At 39.0% G+C, this 19,367-nt stretch overlaps 1 protein-coding gene and 1 non-coding gene across 2 annotated transcripts; both read right to left on the bottom strand.

The window, feature by feature from the left end:
- Nucleotides 1–351: 351 nt before the first annotated feature.
- Nucleotides 352–15,519, bottom strand: dtx4a (deltex 4, E3 ubiquitin ligase a). Its single transcript, XM_032583685.1, has 9 exons — nucleotides 15,124–15,519; nucleotides 14,686–14,900; nucleotides 11,055–12,240; nucleotides 3,994–4,055; nucleotides 3,245–3,406; nucleotides 3,052–3,113; nucleotides 2,114–2,434; nucleotides 1,936–2,025; nucleotides 352–1,848 (listed from the first exon to the last, which is right to left on the bottom strand). Exons 2-9 carry the CDS (start codon nucleotides 14,891–14,893, stop codon nucleotides 1,618–1,620), a joined length of 2,322 nt encoding a protein of 773 aa, XP_032439576.1. The 5' UTR covers nucleotides 14,894–14,900; nucleotides 15,124–15,519; the 3' UTR covers nucleotides 352–1,617.
- Nucleotides 15,520–15,795: 276 nt separating this feature from the next.
- Nucleotides 15,796–15,867, bottom strand: trnaa-cgc (transfer RNA alanine (anticodon CGC)). The gene has a single exon. It is a non-coding gene; the product is annotated as a tRNA-Ala (tRNA).
- Nucleotides 15,868–19,367: the final 3,500 nt, after the last annotated feature.

Here is a 19,367-nt window from a genome sequence, read left to right on the forward strand (position 1 = left end):
AGGTGTGTTTTGGCTTCATGAATACCATGTAAAAAGACCTAATCCCCATGGTTAGGCACAATGGAGGATCTATGATGCCATTGCTCTTCCAAAGACCAATGGAATCTTGTTATAGTGCCAGGACATTTTAAATAGAAATCTGAAAACCTTTGCCCGAAAATTCAAAATGGGTCATCACAGGGTGAAGAACCAAAGCAAAGGGGGAAAAAAAAAATCAAAGAAATGGGTTACATACAAAATCAACTTTCGTCCATGAATATCTAGTACTTCCATTCTGGAAGTGTTTACAATTAAACTCCTGATATGCTTAAGCATACTCACATTTGCACAAAATGAAGGTAAACATCAGACTTCAGTTTGCTCCCTTAGAAAACAGTTTAATTCAAATCTGCACATAAAACACATACTTACATAAAGTATCATAAAGTATAAATGTTGACCCACATTAGTGTAACCCAACACACCTCCAACATAGCTCACAGTAAAACAGTCCACTTAATGCAAACTGACTTTGGCCAAAACTGAATCCACTTCATGATAGTCGTTTTGCACCTTCTTATGATAAAAAGTGAACATGACAAAAATAATAAACACTGACCACATTCTGTAGTGTGACTAAAGGCTGGTGTCTTTTTGTGTCTTAGACACACAAAAACCATAAGATGCAAACGATCTCATTTTCTTCTGATGCCAAGTAGAAAGCTCTGTGCAAATCTGATGGCAGGCAGATGGTTCTAAAATGTAAATCCTAGCTTTTTGGTGAATTTGCTCCTCCTCGAGGGACTATAATCAATGATTCAAGGCTTTCATCTTTTAGTCCTGAACAATAAAACACAGAATGCTTTTAAAAGCACTCGTACTTTGAGCAACAAATGATTAGGGAATGTTCATCTGTGAGCTTATCAAATACAAAATCCTGAAAATGGAGGTTAATGAAGAAAATAAAGTCTTTTGTACACCAGCACACCGTTGGCCCGAGCCAATAAAACAGTGAAACAACGTATAAAATAAAATGGTAAATAAAATATAAAAACAAGAATTAGTGTAGCCAACATCATATATCAAGTATTTGTAATACATAATACATTTATAAATCAGACCAAAAAAGGAATGCAGTTCTGAAAAAGTGTCACTAGAGGTCAGCAAATATCCATGCTCAGATATCCTGTTAAACATTTGATTTATCTCAAGTTAAAATGTTTTGCTTTGTTGACTAAGACTGAAAAAACATTAAAAAAAACATTTACCTTCAGTTAAATTCCTCTCTGAGTCCAGCAAAGCAGCAACAGTGGTAAACATGTCAAAAATTACTAAAAAAACAAAAAAAACCTCAGTTACATTCTCATCATGCTTCTCTCTTACGAAGCCTCTCAGTAAGAAATGACAGATCATTTTTAATCTACTGTGGGCTTATATGAGCCCTGTGGCCTTGATGCGTTTTCAGCATCAGAACAGCAAAACATCTGCCTCCGTCGTCAGAAGCTGAAACCATTCCTGCAAAGTTTCTTTGAACAGCTGTTAATTCACAATCAATCTGTTGCATTTGTCAGAAAATAGCTCAGAGAGCTCCGTCATCAGTCTCATATCAGGTCGTTTGTGCTCCAAACGTCTATCCGCTCAGTCTCTAGTTAGGCACTCCTCCTCGGTGATGCCCTGAGCCCTCAGCTCCTCCAGGACGTTGTCCAGGTGACCCGGGTCGGGGTACCCATGGCCCGTGAGGTTGGAGCCGAATTCGGTCTTGTGGTGCACCTCGTTCCAGATCACTGTGTCGGACTCGCCGGTTGTGCTGGACGTGCCTACGGAGAAGATGAGCCTGCGGTCCCACGCTACCAGGAGAAGTCTCAGAACCTGAGCAAGGAAATTAAAAGTGAAGTTTGCTCACTGGGTAATTGTTGTGCTAGGTAAAGTCATAAGGAAGAGGACATGTTTATTTACCTTGCGACCCTTCTCACTGTCGGGGAGATAACAGTGTCTGGGGAAACCACGTGCTGTGAACGGTTTTCCTGGATTTGGGTGCTCAGGGCCCTGAAGTACACAACATCCCCAAAATAATAAGCACTAAAATCCCTCTTCTGCTTATATTTCTGCTTTTCAATTATATTCCAACTCTTACCTGAATGCCAGGAGGGATGTTGTAGATTATGCGGATGGTTTTGCAGTCTGGATGTCCCGGCAGTGAGTGGGGGATGACATGGTACTCCATTTTGCCTGGGGGCTGATTGCCCGTCTTGACCCCGTAGATAGTCTTGCAAGTGGGGCACTGCAGGCTACCGTCCTTGTTGCCGTTGTTGTACATGGCAACAAGACACTGGAGGTGATACTGGTGACCACACTGTGCCAGACGGCCCACTGACTCGGCACGGGAGATGCCACCCACGCCGGGGCCCTTGTAGCCCGAAGGTCCTGCCAGGGCCTCCATGCAGATGGTGCAGTCCTGACGAGGAAAGATGAGTCAAGTTTGTATTATGAATCCATCCATCTTTGTCCATTTCATTATTTCTGGTGACATAATGACTCTATAATCACAAATTTCAATGTATTTTATGAATTTATAACTATATTCCCTGACTATGCTGTTAGTTTGGCAAAACCTCTGAGGCTCTCAATGCACAGCAGTATTGACATAGAGGTCTCATTACACCAAGGTGAACTTACTACTTGTCGTGTTATATGGCTTCTTAAAGGAATTATTTGCAGTAATTTTTTTCAGGGTATTCAATGAAAAGGCGGACTCTACTCTCTTTTTACAGTTTGCACATGTTTGGTGTGGAGGATACACCGGACATGCGCTCGTCAGAGAAAATATATCATCCTCTCTATGAAATATGGTATTGGTTGCATCATGCTGTAGGGATGCTTATCTTTACAAGGGATGGGAAGTTAATGAGAAGATATATAGAGCTAAACTCAGGGCAATCCTAAAAACAACTCAACATGTCATTGACCTAAACATTATTCTAATTGTGACAAACTTCTATTACCTTTTAAACAATTAAACTACATGAAGTCAGAAAAAAACAAAAATACATATTTAACACAAGGCAAACTCACCTCCTCTGGAGGATTTCGGACTTTGTGAAGGTAACGCTTCACCACTTCCTCTGGTGTTTTGCCTGTGAGAAAAAAACAACAATAGACCAAGCTTATTATAGGTTTTGTCAGTCAAAAACGACAACGATAGACCAAGCTTATTATAGGTTTTGTCAGTCAAAAACAACAACGCAGCACAAGCCAAGAGGCCCACCTTTCCGAGCTTGCTTCTTCGTGGTTTTGCGGCAGCTCTGGCTCAAGCCAGGCACAGGTTTGATGTCACTCTTGCTGACAGGTGGGGGATGAAGTACCAGCTTAGGAGGGCGTGTGAGGCAGACAGGAAGTCCCGCAGCACTCATCAGGATGCCTGTAATACCTGTGAAGTATTACGAGGTTATATTTATCCTGCCTTCAAAATACAGCACCTTGCAAAAGTAGTGAGACACCTTCAACCTTTTTATCTGTATGTCTTATTTCTCAGAAGTAGTTCATAATTGTGAAAAGGATTGAAAATTACATATATTTACCATTAAAACTCCAATAATTGTGTAATTAGTTTCCTTCAGTCAATATAGTTTTGTTGTATGTTCCAGATCTGCACATCTAAAGACCGTCTTTCCCGGATAGATTCAATTGAATCCAGCAAATTTCACATCTTACCTCTTATTATAATTTGGCTTTACATCTGGACTTTGACTAGGCCACTTTAATACCTGAATATATTTTGAGCGAACCCATTTCGTTGCATCTGATCAGAGCTCCTTCCATATATTTGCTTTGTCCCCTATGTGTTTTGTGGCCATCAGCAAACAGAACTTTATATGAAACTTCATACAGGTTTTAATAACTTTCCACTTGCCCATCCACTTCATAAATATCCCACTACTAAAGCTTTTTAATTTTTTTTATTTATTTAATCAAAGCAGTTTAATGTTTTTGATGAGGCTGTTTGTATATTTTTACCTGCCAAGGCAGGATGCACAGGGCTGGATCCATTGAGGTTCTTTACTGGAACTGTTGGCACTCTGAAACACAAGAAAGACACAAACTTCTGTTAATCCGCAGACACACAGCTGCCACAGACAGAAGCCACATGACTAATTGGCCGGGTCAGCTCAGCACAAGGCCGGGCCATCAGATTCTGATGAGTCACACGTAAACAGGTAGAGCTGCAGCTGACTGCAGCATATGCTCGCTTCCGGTTCAATACGTGTCACCAGGTTAAGAGGCTTTTTGCCGAGTCATGTGGAGACAGGAGCAGATGCTTCTCGTCAGGACGCGACATACTGTCCTATAATTCATCCAGATTTACCACTTCAAACTGCTTATGGCTTAACAGTATGATCAAACCCTTGGCTGATTGAGATTTTACTAAAAGTGACTTAATATATGAACCATGCTGCTGGTTATTTTTATAAAAGCCAAAAACAAATCATGTACGTCAACTGAGCAACATTAGTCATCAGATTAAAAGCTTGCCAATCACAGTCATCAATTTTATGTGAGACAAACTTTTAAGTTAAAAAAAATTTGAATCACCAGCTTTGATTTGTATTTAATTTACATCATAAGCATGATAAATCAACATAAGCATCTCTTTCAACATGAGGTGAAAAATCCACACAAATCTGCAATGTGTCACACAGTCTGTGAGGAACACCAGCTGTCCTGTCTGAGGTGTGTACTTACGGTCTGCCATGTTTAATAACAGTCATCGTCCTAGCTTCAATGCACCAAAGAGTCGAGATGTTCCAGCAACAAAAGCCACTCGTGGGACTGTTTTTCTTTCTTTAACGCAGTACGTAAACCACCTCTGTCTCTGCTGCACTCGTCCTCTGCTTGTGTGCTACTGCCTTACTTCTCCCTGCTTTTAAAGGGCTAAGCCACCTGGTCCCATCTGTTGATTGAACTCCGTTTAGAGGCCAACGATTGGCAGCGGGAGGGATTACCTGTGAATTATCACGTCACTCTGCCAGGCGGCCGAACGGCTGGCAGATAGAAGCTCAAGCAACAGCACTCAACATCAAAATCAACAGAGATGTAGATATATTTATCACTATAAATGAAGACTGAATGTGAAATATTTCTGGGGCTCATAGATATTAGACTGTAATCACAAAATGAGTAACATCTACCTCAATTTCTGTAGCTATTTCTTCTAGTGTAATAATTTATGCTTCCATCTGTCCTCTATAGTTTTATGCAATCTGTCAAATGCTTGCTAGAGAAAATATGCATTTAGATTTTTATTAAACGTTAGAAATGTTTAAAAAAATTCTTAATTTATGTGTCTTAATGTATGTGCATACATTAATCATAGGTATGAAAGTCAAATTGTTATGTTTTTGATTGTTTTTATTGACTCATTGGAGTTTTTCCAAAGAGAATTGATCATAAAGCATAAAACAGGAATTGGAAGGTCAACTTTCGATACATAATCAAAGTTATATATACTGTACAACATATTTGGTTTGCACATTTCACTACACTTTTCGTAACCATTAACATGCTTCTGGCATAACTCAAGGATATTTGATCACTCTTCACATCAAAAATACTAGAGCTAATTTTAAAACGGTTGATTTCAAAGCACAGAACTGGTTTCCAAGCAGGTCCAAACGGATCTAAGTCTGAAAATAATAAAATTATTCCTTAAACTAGTGTGTTTGAGATCCTTGTTCCTTGACTGGAAGAATACTTGGAGGAAAAATATGACTTCATCCAATTAACTGATGAGAAAGGAAAGGAAGATAAAAAAAGGTGGAAAAGCATGTCACCTAGTCACGTTTGCTTTGATCCTGAACTAATCTTGTAGCATTAAGGCAGCCTCCATCTGCAGCAGTGGATGATGCCAAAACACAAGATGCCGTATGTGGCAGCAGATGCTTTTACAGATGCAAAGCTCATAGCTCAAATTGAAGGGATAAACTCTGGCAGCAGGAGCAGAACAACCAATGAGGGACAAACGATGGACGAACGTCAGACCCGACGTAACGAGAGAGCAAAAGTGTGTGCAACAGGTGCAACTTTCGTCACCGTGATAACCTGTGACGCTGGAGAACCCCCCGTCCCCCAGACTTAAACGATTCACTTACAGACCATCTGTTTCATTTCACTACTGTCTCCACCAAACCACATTTAAAACGGAGTTCGTTTTTAACCGCTATCTTTTACCAGACATTCAATGCTAATTCACCGATCTTATAAATTTAATCAAGACCTTCTTCAGCTCATTTGCTCGAATTAACTCCAAGCAATGCAAGCAAGGGCAACCACAGACATAATAGATAGATAGAAGAGCTGTGCTCACATTTTGAAATCAAAATGTGATTTGTGGAATGAGTTTAGTATGTAAAATAACAAGAAAACAACCTCACTGCCCCCGAGCGCTACATTTTGCCGTCTATTAAAAGATAACACATGATTTCTATAATCGATGTGCAATCAATTTCTCGAGAAAGGAGAAGATGGTATTTTTGGTTCAGAATCTCCTTAAATCAGGTCAACAATGAGCATCCTTAGCGGTACACCTAAAATATGTGTATGTTGTTTTTAATTTCGACAATCTGTCATGAACTGTTTAATTTCTGTATATTTGCAGCCTAGAAGTGACAAGATAAGAAGCCATGTAAAAATGCAGACAACACTTAGACAATGGAATACGCTAAATTCCCATTTAAGGTTTACACTGAAAAACTTCAATTTTCACAAGTTCACTGTATTTGCAGAACAATTATTTTGTATTTTTTTTCTATTGACTATAAAGCAAAATACAATGGAACTTGAAAGCTATGTTTCACTGTGTTCAAGTCAACAGCAAACCTGTTGTGAAATAGAGACATAACTAAAATAATTTTCTTTCGCTTAGTCATTGGTGTTACTTTTCTATATTTGAGCCCTGTGACCCACAATGCTTCACTTTGTAAGATTCACGCCTAAGGAGGACGGATGTGCTTCTCAGTCCAAAACGGAAATCTGCACATATACTATATTTTAGTTTATCTTATGTACATTTTTGAGTTTTTATTTGTATTTGTTAACATAATATTTCCAGTCTAGTCTAGAAATCAAATCTTAGTAAAGCTCATTTATTGTTGTAAAGTAGCAAAAGGTGAAAAAGATCCAGGGGTATGAATATTTCTGTAAGGCAGTGTATTTATGTGCATTTTGGTCAACAAATCCCTTTTCATTTCAAAACCAGCTCCACCAAAAGAGACTGTTACTTTGAACTTTATATTTAATTTAATCTCTTGATTTAATCAAAATAAAATAATTAGAATATTTAGTACTACTACTAAAGAATAAACTTAAATATGTTCCTACGTCTAACAATCCGTATTACCATCCTGACAACAACTAAGGCTTAGAAATGACACAAACTATGGATTTAAAGGGTAAAACTTCACCATCTAAGGTTCTACAAATAGAAAAATAGAAGCGGTGAGTGCTGAAGACTGGAGTGATGGGATCACCCTTTATCTGTGACGTTTCACTGGGTTTTACCGCAGCAGCAGGTTCGGCCATCTGCTGCGAAGACAAACACTCTCACCTGCAATGTTTAAAGTCGCAGGCCACCACACAGTGAGCCTGACACAAAATTCACAGATTATCTGAGGTAAAAATATTAAGCCGCATGTTGTTGTTTTTTTGTATTTAACTGCTCTGTGGCTGTGGAAGTGGTGTGTCATCAGGGCTGTTTTTGGTAATACCAGGATTTATGGAAGTTGGGTCACTGTGCCGGGCCACAGTTGGATTTGGTCACATGGAAATGATCCTCGGCATGAGGTAGTGTCTTATTCATGATCGCAGCTCAGGCAACTTCTTGGCAGAAACCCACGAGCAGAAAACATGGATCTGAATAATGCCGAATGAAATTGGATATTTTATTCGTTGCCCTCCATTTTCATTTAATTTTGCAGCTGTACATTATTTATAAATATTTTCTAGTGAAGGACAACATTTGGTTATATTTAAAATCAGATTACATGGAGGTAATAGAAATGTCAACATAAGCAACCCAAACAGCACGAGCCTTAAACAGGGTAATTGATTTAAAACAGTAACAATAAAGTGAGACAACTAACCAGCGCCCCCTGGCTTTGGCACTTGGCGATAGCGGCATCATTCACTTCACACCTGAAAATCACCTTATGACAAAGATGTCGGGGTTATTCCTTTTTCACAGTCACACTGTGAAAAAGGAAATTTGGGACAATAAATTAGATAGCCTAATTTTTAAAATTACATCTGTTCCAAACTCAAATTTTCAAAGTTTTAAATTCCTTTTTTAAATTTTAGAAGTTCACAGTGAATTTATGACCAATATTTCGACAGTGGTCAGGCTTTAAATATAAACATTTATAAACATCACAGACTATGGATGGATAGATTGGTGGATGGATGACACAACTTTTTTTTTTCAAACTGTTCTTTCCCATACGTCCATATTCAAAACATGGAAAACAGGTGGAAGCAGACGGTCAGAACACTGTTTGTCATTGTTTACCTTCTACATGAACTGCAGAACCACATCCATTCTTTAACAACATAATTAAACACACTGCTTTTCTATGGATTTATGTTTGTTGCTCAGTGCAGCTTTCTTCACAACTCTACATTACTGTTATGTAATAATACAACATAATACAACTGTTATGTAAAGTGAACTGTTGTCAAGGGATGAAGCAGACAAATAAAAATCAATAATACTGGACTGTAGGAATGCCCTTTGCACACTGACTGGGAGTAGATTCAGAACTTTAGCAGAGTTGAGTTTTTGCACATAAATCAAGTCAATAGGTCCAAAACATTTTTGTTTACTGGTGTAAAATGATAGGGAAAGTGGAGTAAATAGCAATCCTTGACCCACAGCCAAGCCAAGCCCAGGCACATTGAAATAAATACAACTCAAACAAAAACATCAAGGCATACCTAAATCACTCCTTTTATATTTAACTGAAAACTTATGCTGTACAGAAATATTAGGTATGCAAAAAATGTTGATCCTGAGAGACACATGAGATAGCCAGACAATTCTGATAAAAAAAAAAAAAAAAAACAATTCCAAAATATGGGTAACTATCGACTTGCAAACCTTACCGTATGCTGGTTTTATATTTAGTGTTTACCCTTTTTATTATCTTTGGTTCTATTCAAGCATTTTTGAGTGGTTTCATTATTGAACACTTGCATTTCAAACGAGAGCAAACCACTTGTACAAACTCAGCTCCTTCAATATGAATGGCCATCATTGTTTTCTCCTGGATGTGAACAAGCCTGCTGAACTTTGTCTCGAAGATTAAACTCACAAATATCAATGAGCACTGATGCAAGACGCTGTGTACAAAGGACCAATTAATAGGGAATCCCTTTAATTGTAATTCCTTACATGATCTGCTGTTTCTCTGAGCTGCCTCAATTTTTATACACAGACAACTAACATGATAAAACATCATCAACAGAATTTTGCTTTGTGAATACTAATTTAATGCCTACGTTCAATCAAGTTTATTCCTAGGGTACAGGCTATACTTTTACATACAGTGTGTTTGTACTGCGATCATAATTCATTGGCATTCTTTTAAAATGCACATCTTCTGCTTACATTTGGCTGCATACAATAATTTTATCAGGAATGTTGAGAAAGTTTCTTCTTGTTACGAGCAACTCATTTCACAGGAAACAAAAAATCTACTTTTAAATCAGTATTGCTTACTTTAAAAAAAAATCTTGAATACTTTTGCAACTTGTGAAACTTCCCAGTTCATGAGTTTTATAAAAGAACATCCCAGTGAATTTGTTTATGTCGTAAATGGGATTCAGCGATACAGAAACGATGAGGGTAAATAGTTTAAGTATAACTTTCATTTTCAATTCCCTAATCTGCTGAACAAATCATTTCACCGCCCTGATCTTCTCCCAAAGTAGTTTTCTTGAGCATATATTAAAGCAGTACTGTCTAAATAGAGAACATATACAGATGAAATCATATATTTACATGCTTTGTATAAAGATATAAACAGTCATTTACTACAGGATGCTTTCATGATGTCCAATAAGAAAGCAGAGTGTTTGAGACATTGCCTTAAATTACATTGGCAGCTATGCCTAAAGTTCACTCAAATGTTGCAAATTAATCTATCAGAAACTTAAGTAGCCATGGGTACGCCCAAATTATTTAAAGGCATAGTAATCTTGGTGTATGTGAACAAAAATGAGAAGAAAAAAAAACTCTCTCTCTTACTCCCGTGGCATTTACCAAATAGAAATAATTTTGGTAATTCTTGTTGACCTAAAACAGAAAATGTTCAGTGTGAATTGATAAAAGACAGTGACAAAAAGGTTAAGTGCCTTTTAAACCCCAGAATGTAAATATCTGATTTTCTGCTGAAATTGGCTTTGGTTTAAGCAAGGACAAAAATACATTAGCTTTCTTTAAGGCCAGCTGACTGGAAGGGCGCAGTAACAGGGGGGTAGCTTGTGTTGCTCTAAACAACAGTGTCTGAGAAAATGTTGGTCACTACAGCACTTTATCTGGCATCTTGTAAAACGACATTAAATCCAAGGAACAGAAAAGTGGAAAATGTTGGCATTTGTAAAACTGCAATATTGGCAACACCTCAACATACAGTACCTTGACACTGATAGCTAGCCCATGCTACACATGATTCACAAATTTACCAAAAACACTCCTACTGTCTAGACTCACTCCTGGCAGTGTGTTTGTGTAAACAAAATTGCTTTTTGATCAAAAACGAAATGACATTTAATATACTTAAACTGTATGCAATTCTCAGTTAAAAGTATGTTGCAATGTTTTCATTTCCTACAAAACAGGTCAACTTTTTAGGAAACACAGCTGCAAAAGGAAACCAAATTGGCCTTGAGGGAGTAAGGCTCAAATATTTTGTTCATGAAGAACCAAATTGTGCATGAAAACATACGAAAACACTTAAAACAATCTATCTAACAAGAAGTTAAGTACATAGCACAACCTCGCTGCATTGTACGTTTTTCCTACTCACCCGGAGGCAATAAGTGCTCGCGACTGAGCCATGGCGATACGCTGCAGGGCAGGACGACTCAGACCGGCGAGGCTAGACCGCGGCGGCAAGGGGGCCGCACAGGCAGCAGCACCAGATGAAGACACTGGACCGAGAACACGGGCAGAAGGCGACGGTGTGCAGGTGGAGGCGGCAGTGGAGATGAGAGCTGGGGCTGGGTTTTGCTGCGTGGGGGCCGAAAAGGAGACGGAGAGGGTGGAGGAAGCTGAGGTTTGAGGCGGAGGGATGGAGGCAGACATGGGAGCTGTAGAGGGTGGAGGAGGTGGCGGAGGAGGTGGGGGGAGAGGAGGAGGTGGGGGACGAGTTGAGGAGATGGAGAGGGCAGCAGTAGCTGGTCCGAGCAGGGAAAGCGAGTGTGTGAAGCTACTTCCAAACCCGAAGGTGTTACTGCCAACGCCACCAGCACCAATAACCCCCATCCCTCCTGGAATTCCCATACCAGTTACATTGTAACCACCAGTCGCCCCAAAACCAGAAGTCCTGTGAGGAGAAAGAGATCTTGATGACAGCGATGGGGGGCGGGGGAGAGTCAGAGAATAAGAGCTTCCTGGGATGGGGTAGCTGTTTAATTTGGGACTGGGTGGCTTAGTCTGTGGTGGTCTTCGGCCCAGAGTGTGGGCAGTCGACATTGTTCCTGCTTTGAGACTTAGCACCAACATACACTGTTGACAGGCGCAGGGTTGTCCCAAAGAAGTGATGGCCGAAGCGGGAAGTGCCCCGCTTGGGTAAGCGCTCCCATTTCCAATCCCACTGCTGCTCATCCTCATCCCCATGCCTACACCGGAAACGTCAACGCCGAGCAGTCCTCCATAGCCGGGCATAGATGCAGGTCCCCATGCGTGATGGGATCTGGGTAAGGGTCCAGACACCAGTGGGTATGCCAGATCGGCGCGTCTCTGGATCCGTCGGCAGCGCTGCGTCTGCCCATTGATTTGGGTCATGCTTTCAAAGTCAATCAGGTAGCAAAACCCCAGCGGCGCCAGGTCCAGCCAGGGCTGCTGGCGATCACGAGCTGCCTGGATGGCGATGCCCACCTCTGTGTCGTATGCTGTCCAACTGCCAGCGTCGTTCTCCCACTCCCACAACCAGCCTTGGCCTGGTGCTGTGGTGGGATCGTAGAAGCTACGTCGAACAGGTCGAAGGGTACCTGAAGCAAGAATCACACCACAGGTAGTAGGACTGTATCTGTCAGGAAGATAATTTATTACTTCTTGTCACGGTTGGATGAACCCTACCTGTGTTGCACCATATATATATTTGTTGAATTGATTGTTATCACCCTTTTTTCCTCACTAGTCTCTGTCTTTTCCATCTTCTGAATGTCAACAAAACTCTACCTGAGCTAAGAACTATATCTAGTGAAGCTAGAATGGAAAGTCCCTTTGGCTACACATAATATTTTTAAAGATAACTTGATTCCATGGTACCTGCAATGTTTATCCTACCAAATATTGCAGCAAGGTAATATTTTATACTTTGATATTACAGTGACGGTTGTCATTGAACAGATTTCACAGCGTTGTACCTTCAGCCTTTCTTAACATTTTCTTTCTAAGGAGCCAAACTTCTTGGAATGTTTTTAAAGTCTTGGTCTCGATCAATAGTTTTCTGAAGGTATTTTAATGTATTATTTTATTCGTCTTTATATTTTCACACAAAATACAGACTTTGTAGCTGATCATCACCTCATAAAGTTCAATGTGTTCAAGAAACACATATTGAACAATATGTGGACATTTAGAAAACAAACAAAAAGCTAAATATTATTTGAAGGTTAAATCTTTTACAATTAGGAGAAAATCCACAAAAGGCATTTCATTGGACCTGAATGGCGCAACTTCCTCCTAGAGATTCAAAAATTTTTTTGTGTGGATGTGTTCACTTGGTTGTAAATACCTGAACTTTCTCAAATTCCTCTTATTTGCATATTGATAGATTCAGCAAGAGAAATGTGATAAAATACCACAAATCCCTCTGAGTATTGTTCTTTCTTTAAAAAATAAAAAAAAAGTTAAATGCTGAAAAAGTTGTCCAAAGCATTATTTATTATTTTCTCTTCTTTGCAAGAATTCCTCCCAAATTATTCAAACTAAAGGTAACATGCAGACAGCTCATAACTACTCCACACATCCTCACTTGAAAAGAGTCCATGCAGTGATGTTATCTCTCCTGACTACTAAACAAACAGCATGCCGTTGTATGACAGGAGGTAGACACAATTTACTGCACTGCTATTTGCACTGAACAAGCAGAATGTAGCCCTGACTAAAATCAACAAGGATTTTATTTACTTGCTGTGAGTCTGGGCAAACATGTTGCCCCTGGTAACAACGCTGAGTGTTCTGGATTGTGACTAGCTGAAGGCCTTGATTTGTTACAGATGGATGAGCTGGTGAGGTAGAAATGTTTGAAAATGCAAAATAGTTCCGTCATACGTGTCTGTGAGCCTGTTTTCTTGTTCCGTTCCCATCACAATGTGAAGAATGTGATCCCAAACAATTTTATCATCTGAATTTAGGATAATTAGTGAAGAAATCTGATACAATCAGCAATTCATGAATCTTTTACACTGTCTTTGTCTCTGTGTGGATTTGCAAACTGAAGTCTGGATTTTCTATGTTTCTTTTTAAGTAATGTCTTCCTTCTCACCGTGTGGCCTTTCAGTCCTTGTTGGTACAGAATACATTTCACTGTGGAAAATGACACTGCTCATTTTAGACCAAATACATCCACAGGCGTTCCTCCACTTAACTCAAATGTGTCAGTTTTCCTATCAGAAGTGCCCAAAGCCATGGCAGCCTCATCTTGACATTTCTTCCTTGATTCTGTATGTAAACTTCAGATTTTGAAATCGTTAATAAATAAATATCTGACATATTATTTCTCTCGTTACTGTTGCATTTAGCTTCAACATGAGATTCTTTCAGATTTTGTTTCCATGGGCCTTTTAAATCGGCACATCTCGGATTCAAATTCTTCAAAGATTAATTGTAAATAGTGATGCATGTTGGCAGGAGAGGTCTCTTGTAGCGGTCTGTATTATAGTGAATTTGAAGAAGAATGGCTACATGGCTACAGAAGAATATTTCTTTATCAAAAATCTGTTTTTGTTTAACTTTCTTCTAATCTTTATAATGGATTTAACCCCTTGAAATATTTCCGGCTGTGTGTCATAAACATGCATGAATTAAGTTTGACTTACTTATGAAAAATTAAATACATTAACTTTTCAAATATATTTTAATGTAGCTAAATGCTAAATGTTTGAAATTAACACAAAGGTGTTATGTAATCCCATTTGAGGCCCATTCTTCAGACAATTTCGTTCCCACATGGGCCCCATATGTAAATACTAACTGGGTATTTTAAAGAAAATATTAAATAAAAAGCAGTGTGTGGAGTCAATGATTTGCGATTATGCAAATCACATGGAAACAAACCCAACAAGACATCAAATCAACAGAGGACAAATCCATGCAAGACAATTTCCCCAGAGAATCCAAACAAGAGCGTTACGATGGGAAGAAATGAGAAAAGGCCTTTCGCTTCCATGTCACTGTTCCACCCAAAGTCGCTCTCCTCTGACTCTCACCTGTGTCTTGTCGGAATTGGTGCATGGAATGTAAATCGATGATGTAGGGCGAGAGGCGAGAGTCCACTTGGCCGAGGACCACGCTACCACACCGCGGGTCGCTCCGGATGACTGCCTCGATGTGGTGACATACAGCCGGGCTGTACGGCCGCCAGCGTCCGTGCTCGTTCAGCCATTCCCATACCACCACGGCGGATGCTAGTAACATCCTACTCCTGCAGACACAAAACACAAATAAGCGCAACAACAGCTGGGCATAAGAGCGACAATGAACCGCGAGAGGTGTTGGCGGCGGTGGGGGTATTTAAAGACGCCCTGCAGCCGCCTCTACGTGCATCCTTGTGCAAGGCGGCTTTGCATCCATCTTGCAACCTAAACGCGTCCTCTGGATGCGGATATAAGCGCACATTGCGGAATGACAGTCCGTGCAAAGTGTACCTTCCATGTTTGTAGTCTGATGTATGCAGCAGTCAGCGGGCCCAGTGTTTTTCCCTGGAAGAGACACAGAGGTTTTCAGGTTCAGAGGAGCCTGCTCGCAGGATGGTTGCATCTTACTCCCTATGCAGATGAGTGACGTCTGCTGAAATCATTTCTTTGGAACAGTCAAGTTTGGGTGAGAGAGGAAGACGCAAACTGAATGCACCAGCCCATATAAATAAGCCACAGGTATATTCTGACTGTGATTGTGGAAAAGCACGTTTATGTATCGGTAGATCATCCTGATTTTCACACGACCATTGTCTTCGCCGTTAAGAGGAATTGCAGAACTGTTGAAATATAATTGTGTGAGAACTGAGAACATTTGCTAAATTAATAAGGTCGTTTTAATTGTAGTAAGGATTTGCTTATTAGTTAATCTGTTACACCTCCACAAAATAGCTTCATATAAAAATAAATATCGCTTCCTTTATAGAACGCCCAGTATCCAATCAGAATCTAGGAAGAGCCTCTCTGACCAATCAGAAACTGATGTCATATTTATATTGGTTATCAGTTTTTGTGTAGCAAAAACAAATTTGTCCGTGTCATACTATGCTTGCGACATATTTTTTTAACTATATATTATAACAAATTATGCATAGCTAAAAGAAAAGAAAAAAAAGATAGTCGTGGAGATGCCGGGGATTGAACCCGGGACCTCATACATGCGAAGCATGCGCTCTACCACTGAGCTACATCCCCATTGGTAGACGCGACTTCAACTTTGTAATATAAAGGTAGCGATAATGACGTCTGAGTTGTCCAGCGTTATCAGAAAAATTATTCACTATAACATCTTTTTTATGATGTCAGACAGAAACAGAGAATACTATCGGGGGGTAAAATAACTAATAAAAATAACTAAATATAAACACAATATTTGTTTGTACTTTTTTTTTTTTAAATGGGCTGCAAAATTACATTATTAATCTATGTGTTTAAAAAGAACTTTTCTAAAATTAAGAATTTGCCAAAACAAATGGAGAAAAAGAAAAATATTCTGAAATAAAAAGTAAGACATTTTTAAAGTTAATATAACTTTTAAAACTAATAATGAAAAGAACACCACAGTAGAATGAAAATGTGTATATTTTAAAGATTGGTCAAGAAAAATCCAATAGCTTTAATTATTTTGAAAAGTTTATTTAAAAAGAATTCAATTATGAAATAAAAACATTCAAATTTGTAGTTTATTTTGTTTTTTAGCAACATATACATCATGAGCATGTGACCGACAGTTGAGCATATTGACACCTTGTTTCAAAGTGTTATTCTCTAGAGAATACAGCAACAAAAAGCCTTTATTTTACTATGAAATATTCACCTTTTGAGTAGTTGTTACTCTTTTACAGTATATATAGTCAAAGAGAGTTAATCACTACTCAGCTGAGAAAATATTATGAACCCGTTTACATTGAAAAGCTAGACATATATCTTTTTGTTTCCTAAAAAAACATATTTTAAAGTCCAAAATGAGAAACTTTACACAAACTTTACAAGAACCATATAAATGCATATTTATAACAGCTTCATTCAGCCATTGTGTTTTCCCCTGACGTGTCAACACTAAAGGCGTGAAGATAAAAGATGCACCATTATGAGGCTGAAGCTGTGCTGGCACTGTTTTCTAAATTAGATTTTTATTTTCAAATGGTATGACCTCCTCCCTGGCTTACTTGAAATTGTGATCTTTTTCTTTATAAATAGCCCATTTTCACACCTCCCTGCTTTATAAATTCTGCTCGTTTTCACAGTGCAGTCACGTCACCGCCCTGACTCTCATCTTCTTTCTGTTCCGACCAGATAGCGCTTCCAGAGAACTGCTTTAGGTCTATCAACAATCCAGTGCCACCACTTGCTTCTGCTTTACCTTGTTCGTTTAACTCTTTCTCCTGCTTATCCCCCACCTCCTCGTTCTCTTCTGGTGTATTATCTAGCAGCCTATCTTCCTCCCCTGCTTCTGAACTTTCTGCATCTGAGTTATCTCCTTCGTTCTCCTTTGTGCTACCACTGTGGTCCACACTATCCTCCTCTTGTTCATTCTCTCCATCCGTGCCACTCCCGTCACTCTGGTGCTGACTGTCTCCAGACTCCACTGCTCCCTCCTCGTCCTCAATTTCCTCTATCTCCTCCTCGTCATCATGTCCGCGAGGCCACACCTGGATTCCAAGACGTGTTTCCACAGCTAGTGCTGCGGACCTCACCCGGTCCCTGACCCCATCTTTCTTGTATATTATGTTCCGGACTGTGTATTGGTTATTTGCCTCCTGGTTCAGTTTCTTGTAGAAGAAAACCAGCAGTACAATTAGGACCAACAGGAGGATTGAAAGAATCGCCACAGTGCTGGACATTTTCCTGAGGTGAGAAGAGGAAAGAGATTTAAAATAATTAAAACCATGAAAATTAAGCTGCATAAACTTCCTTATGATTTTTTAAAAAAAAGTTTGTTACTGGGACATTATCCATATTCTAGTTAAGCTACAAAGTACAGGAACACTGTCAAATTTATGCTATAAGTGTTAGTTAAACTTTTTTACATGCAACCCGAACTGCTTTTCTGTATATAACATAAAGATGTAAAAATATAAGTTCCAGTGATTAGGTTTGACAAAAGATGTTTACATTTAAATTTAAGAATCAAAGTGAAATGAATAAAATCTAAAGTGGGAGCTGAAGAAAGCAAAGGCAAATGTTTAGATTAAGGAAAGATTGCAGTAGCAGTCCTGCGTTTAAAAAATATTATGTTGTTTTTTATTGTGATCACTCAGTTTTGTTTTTTTCTCTTCCTGCAGGTTTAGAGGCAGACTACCAGGGTGCTGACTTGTGTTGTTTCAGTGCTTCATTCTCTCCTCTGCTCTTGTCCTTTAGACTTTCCCCCCATCTTTCTACCATTCTTTACTCCCTTTTTTTCTGTTTCTGTGTCCTTTATGTTTGAGATAAACCCAAAGCGATTTCTAAAACAGTTTCTCATAGATATCAAGTGGAGCATAATGGTGAAAGCTGACGATAAAAATTCTACATATCTATTTCATGACGAGCAAAGAAACAGAATAATTGGGAACATTGTTTGCTGGTTTTGACAGACATTTTTCAAGCTATGTTCTGTCTAAAGGTTTTAGTCAGTTAAGATCCTACCTGCAGTAGAAAGCTCCTGTATTGTCCTAATTTTGAATTAAGGTAGATTAGTTGGTTCCAGAAGCTGAAGCTAGTCCAATATTGGCCTAAACCAATTGAGATTTCAGGCATCTTAAAGCAACTTCAGCCTCAAAAAGTGATATTGAAGTCTATGCAAGCATTGTTTTGCGAACATTTCATTGTTGTTCGTATTGGAAGGTTATTTACAGAAAAGCTGCTATTTTTACCTCATACTTTGCGTTCATGCCAGTACGTGTTTCATATAGAAAGATCAATGGTGGCGCACCGCTTCCTGCCTCAATTTACAGTGTAAATAATTATTTGCTTCCCTGTTAATAACCTACCAATTCAAACATGAAGAGGTTTGAAGGTTAAGAAAATTATTTACGTTGTATAAGTTGGCTGGTTTCTCTGGGATAAATTAATGTATTAAAAATGAAGTAATAAGAAAGATGTACTGCCAATACGATGTTAAAGGTTCAAAACATTTTCCCAAACTTTCCCTTCCAAAATGCAAAACAACCGCTTCAAGGCACAATGCATGCTGTTAAACTGTTTACCAAAGTTTTTGTTAGCTGAGGATCATGAATTACATGATCCTCAGCTTTGCATTGCCTAATAGAAGCTAGGCAATGCAAAGCTTCTACTTTGCATTGCCTAGTCTTTAACTTTTAAGAAAATGCATTTTGGTGTTGTGCTCAACAGCAAAGATATGTTTTACATGAGTTTTGTAAAATTAGGAGCTGCTTTTTTTCCCTAGTTTTTCAACTTTAGGCAGTCCTGTTGTAACAGATTATGAAATCGAAAATCACTGACGTTTAGGTGTGACAATGAAACAAAAGCAGAAGACGTCTGGAGAGGGGCGCATACATTGTCACAGCTCTGTAAATGAAGTCATATTGCAGGTTTTTATCTACCTCTCATGTAAAAGGTATGAACTTATACAGTAGTTTCCAAACTATTTCTTGAATAGCGCACAATTAGAGCTTTAAAACGGAATGAAATTCAAATATTGAGCCTCAATTGATGATTGTCAATGTTATCCGTGCAGCTCTGACAATAAACTC

Source organism: Xiphophorus hellerii, chromosome 14, assembly GCF_003331165.1.
Source record: "Xiphophorus hellerii strain 12219 chromosome 14, Xiphophorus_hellerii-4.1, whole genome shotgun sequence".
NCBI classification, from domain to species: Eukaryota; Metazoa; Chordata; class Actinopteri; order Cyprinodontiformes; family Poeciliidae; genus Xiphophorus; species Xiphophorus hellerii.